The sequence below is a fragment of the Podarcis pityusensis genome (genome assembly GCF_964106645.2).
Source record: "Podarcis pityusensis genome assembly, chromosome: 13".
Lineage (NCBI taxonomy): Eukaryota > Metazoa > Chordata > Lepidosauria > Squamata > Lacertidae > Podarcis > Podarcis pityusensis.
The window spans coordinates 44,029,615-44,033,911 of NC_138038.1; the positions used below are offsets into that span (position 1 = coordinate 44,029,615).

At 44.0% G+C, this 4,297-nt stretch overlaps 1 protein-coding gene across 1 annotated transcript; it reads right to left on the reverse strand.

Moving 5' to 3' along the window:
• Nucleotides 1-2,843: 2,843 nt before the first annotated feature.
• On the reverse strand, nucleotides 2,844-3,743 carry LOC308461898 (vomeronasal type-2 receptor 26-like; the record flags this gene model as incomplete). Its single annotated transcript, XM_080979066.1, has 1 exon — nucleotides 2,844-3,743. The coding sequence occupies one exon, from the start codon at nucleotides 3,741-3,743 to the stop codon at nucleotides 2,844-2,846; it is 900 nt and encodes a 299-aa protein (XP_080835192.1).
• Between the last annotated feature and the right edge of the window lie 554 nt (nucleotides 3,744-4,297).

Genomic DNA, 4,297 nt, shown 5'->3' on the forward strand with positions numbered 1-4,297 from the left:
CTTCTGGGGGGGGGGGTTGTTATGTAAATCATATTGAAAAAGAGAAAAGTTCCCCCCCTTTCCGATCCGTTTCAACATACCGACATAGCGGTGATTCTTTGATGTAGTCTTCTGTTCAGTCCAACCTGTCACGCAGCTTCTCAGTGGATTTAATTAGTAATCAGTACAGCCTTTCCTTCGCTCGAAACATGTGCATTTACTCTTCTTCAATTATTTATCTTGAGCAATGCAACTAGGATCACCATTAGAAGTAGCGTCCAGGAGATCCAAAAACTCACTCAAGGGCTTTCCGTCCAGTGCCCCCACCCCCTCCTTCTTTCGAACTCGGGGGTGATTTTTTGGCAACTGCGGATGAGGAAGCATTTTCCCATCCCCTGGGAAAATTCGGGGGGCTAATTTACTCCCATCATTAGCCTCTTAATTACCTCGTGTGAGCTGGAGAGATGGTATTGTTGGCCATCTTCCAAAGCGCCCCTAGCGGGGGGCCCGGGTTCTCACTTGGGTATTCATCAGTATGCGGATGATACCCAGCTCTACCTCTCTTTCAAATTGGAACCAGTGAAGGGGGTGAAGGTCCTGTGTGAGTGTCTGGAGGCGGTTTGAGGCGGTTGGATGGCAGCTAACAGATTGAGGTTGAATCCTGACAAGACAGAAGTACTCTTTTTGGGGGACAGGAGATAGGTGAGTGTGGAGGACTCCCTGGTCCTTAATGGGTAACTGTGCCCCTGAAGGACCAGGTGCGCAGCCTGGGAGTCATTCTGGACTCACAGCTGTCCATGGAGGCGCAGGTTAATTCTGTGTCCAGGGCAGCTGTTTATCAGCTCCATCTGGTACGCAGGTTGAGACCCTACCTGCCCGCTGACTGTCTCGCCAGAGTGGTGCATGCTCTAGTTATATCTCGCTTTGACTACTGCAATGTGCTCTAAGTGGGGCTACCTTTGAAGGTGACCCGGAAACTACAACTAATCCAGAATGCGGCAGCTAGACTGGTGACTGGGAGCAGCCGCCGAGACCATATAACACCGGTCTTGAAAGACCTACACTGGCTCCCAGTATGTTTCCGAGCACAATTCAAAGTGTTGGTGCTGACCTTAAAACCCTAAACGGCCTCGGTCCAGTATACCTGAAGGAGCGTCTCCATCTCCATCGTTCTGCCCAGACACTGAGGTCCAGTGCTGAGGGCCTTCTGGCGGTGCCCTCGCTGTGAGAAGCCAAGTTACAGGGAACCAGGCAGAGGGCCTTCTTGGTAGTGGCACCCGCCCTGTGGAACGCCATCCCACCAGATGTCAAAGAGAAAAATAACTACCAAACTTTTAGAAGACATCTGATCCCTCTTTAAGGAAGCTTTTAATGTTTAATAGGTTATTGTATTTTGTTGGAAGCCGCCCAGAGTGGCTGGGGAAACCCAGCCAGATGGGCGGGGTATAAATAATAAATTATTATTATTATTATTATTATTATTATTATTATTATTATTACCATCAAATGCTGAGGTCTTGTGCTGTGCTGCAGCCCTGTTTAGCAACAGCTGCTTGGTGATGGGTTCTGATATTGATTTATTTATTTTATTCATTTATTGAATGTATGTACTGCCCTATACACAGGGGTCTCAGGGCGGTTCACAGGATAAAATCAAAACATAAAACCACAAAATACATAATAAAAATAAAAACAGCACCCAAATACCCCCCCCAAAAAAAACCCCCCACATTTTAAAAGGGCATAGGATGTAAATCAGATCAACCAAAGGCCTGGTTAAAAAGTAATGTTTTCCCCTGGTGCCTAAAGGAGTACAATGACCAGGTGAACTTCCCTGGGGAGAGCATTCCACAGATGGGGAGCAATTGCAGGGAAAGCCAGTTCTTGTCTTGCCACACTTTGGACCTCTCAAGGAGGAAGCACATGGAGGAGGGCCTCAGAAGTGGATCTCAGTGTCCAGATACAGAGACATGACTGCTTTTAGTATTTATATGTGAGGACTGGATCAGGTGAATTCATTTTGATGGGGAACAACAGGTTCTGATTGTCTGGGGATTCTGGTCAATGAAGAAAGGGGAGTTAATCAGCAGTTAGGAGAAATAAGATCACTCATGAAAGTTGGTTAATGATGGCAGTCTGAGGCAAATGCCCCAAGGCTGGAGTGAAAATTGGTAGCTAAGGCCTGAATATTAAGATAGCCTTCCTTTGTGATAACTGGAAAACCAATGTGATGTAGTGGTTAAAGTGTTGAACTAAGGCCTGGGAGCCCATGGTTCAAATCTCCACTCAGCCATGAAACTCACTGGCTGACCTTGGACCAGTCACTGCCTCTCAGTCTCACAGAGTTCCTGTGGGAATTAAATGGGGGAGGGGGGACTATGAACGCCACCTTGAGCTCCTTGGAGACAAATATGAGATGAATTGTTTATTTGAAACATACATGTGACAGAAACCAATATATTCAATAGAATAACCAGAAATCAATAGTTATAATATAGTTAAATATTTATTTTGAGCATATGGAATTATACTACTGTCTCCACTATAACATCAGCTGGAAGTTTCTGAAAACTTGACCTGCTCCTTTATTTTATTTCTACTGAACCTCTCAGCCCCTTCCTAAATCAGAAGGACAGTGGAATTTTGTTCAGGCAGGTTCCTATTTCCTATGTATATGTCATTCATACCTTATGGTGAACTTTTCTCCCACCACCTCTAAGAAAAAACTCTAAAATAAAATACAATAATTTCACCAAAAAATATGAAACCAAAATGCCTGAAATTATTTCATTCCTTCAAATGACATCTTTTGTACCTATGTAGAATATCAATAACATAATTGAAACCACAAATTCTCCTGTTAATTATTTTTTTCTTTGTATTAGATGCTCCCTGGTGTTCAGCTTGGGCCTCAACACGATAATGTAGCATTTTGGGGGAAATATACAGCCCAGTATCCCAGCACTGGAAGCCAAGATGGAGAAGATCTCCACAGCCACCATGTATTTTCCTCTGGTGCTCAGGTAAGTTGGAATAAAGGAGAGCCAAACACTACAAAAGACCAACATGCTGAAGGTGATGAACTTGGCTTCATTAAAAGTGTCTGGTAACTTCCGGGCTAAGAAGGCAACAGTGAAACTGATAACGGCCAGTAAGCCCAAATAGCCCAAGACACAGTAGAACATGGTGACTGATCCTTCATTACATAGTAGTATAATTTGCTCAGTCATTGAGTGCATGTCCAAATCTGGGAATGGGGGAGAGGTTGCCAGCCAGAGAATGCAGATCCATACTTGAACAATGGAGCAGGAAAGGACAATGGAATAAGCCAGTCTCTTTCCCATCCAATTCCTCATCCTGGATCCTGGTTTAGTTGCCATAAATGCTAAAACAACAGAGATGGTTTTGGCCAAGATGCTAGAGAGGGCCACAGTGAAGATGGTGCCAAAAGTGGTTTGTCGAAGAAGGCAGGTCACCTTATTAGGTTTTCCAATGAATAACAAAGAACAGAGGAAACACAAAAGAAGGGAGATGAGGAGAATGTAGGTGAGGCTTCTGTTGTTGGCTTTGACTATGGCAGTGTCCCGGTGTTTAATGAAGATGCCCAGCACCAGAGCTGTGACCAGAGAGAAGAAAAGTGCAGATACAATTAAAGCTATGCCCAAAGTGTCTTCAAAAGCTAGGAAGTTTGGAGTCTTAGGAGTACATTCATCCTTCCCTTTGTTTGGATATTGATATTCCGGGCAACTGGCACAAGTTTCCATCTCTGAAAAGGCAAATAATGAATGAGAATTTGAAATCAACCAATATTGTTCCTAATTGTTGCCTTATTACATTTCCACCCAAACTAATATATTCACTAAAAAGGTAAAGGTAAAGGACCCCTGACCTTGAAGTCCAGTCGCAAATGACTCTGGGGTTGCGGCGCTCATCTCGCTTTCCTGGCCGAGGGAGCCAGCATTTGTCCACAGACAGTTTTTCTGGGTCATGTGGCCAGCGTGACTAAGCCGCTTCTGGCGAAACTAGAGCAGTGCACAGAAATGCTGTTTACCTCCCCGCCGGAGCGGAACCTATTTATCTACTTGCACTGGCGTGCTTTCGAACTGATTAATAGAAACTATCAAATAGAAGTATTTCTATGTGAAAATTGAGAATAATGCATAACACCACAATTTAAGAAACCCCACAAAGCTGATTATAACCAATTTGCAAAAGCACTTCTCAGATTTTACTTCAGTAATAGTTTGGTATATCATAACATAGCATATGCTACCCTTAACATCTGATACCATCCCATCTGGACACGGAACACAATCAT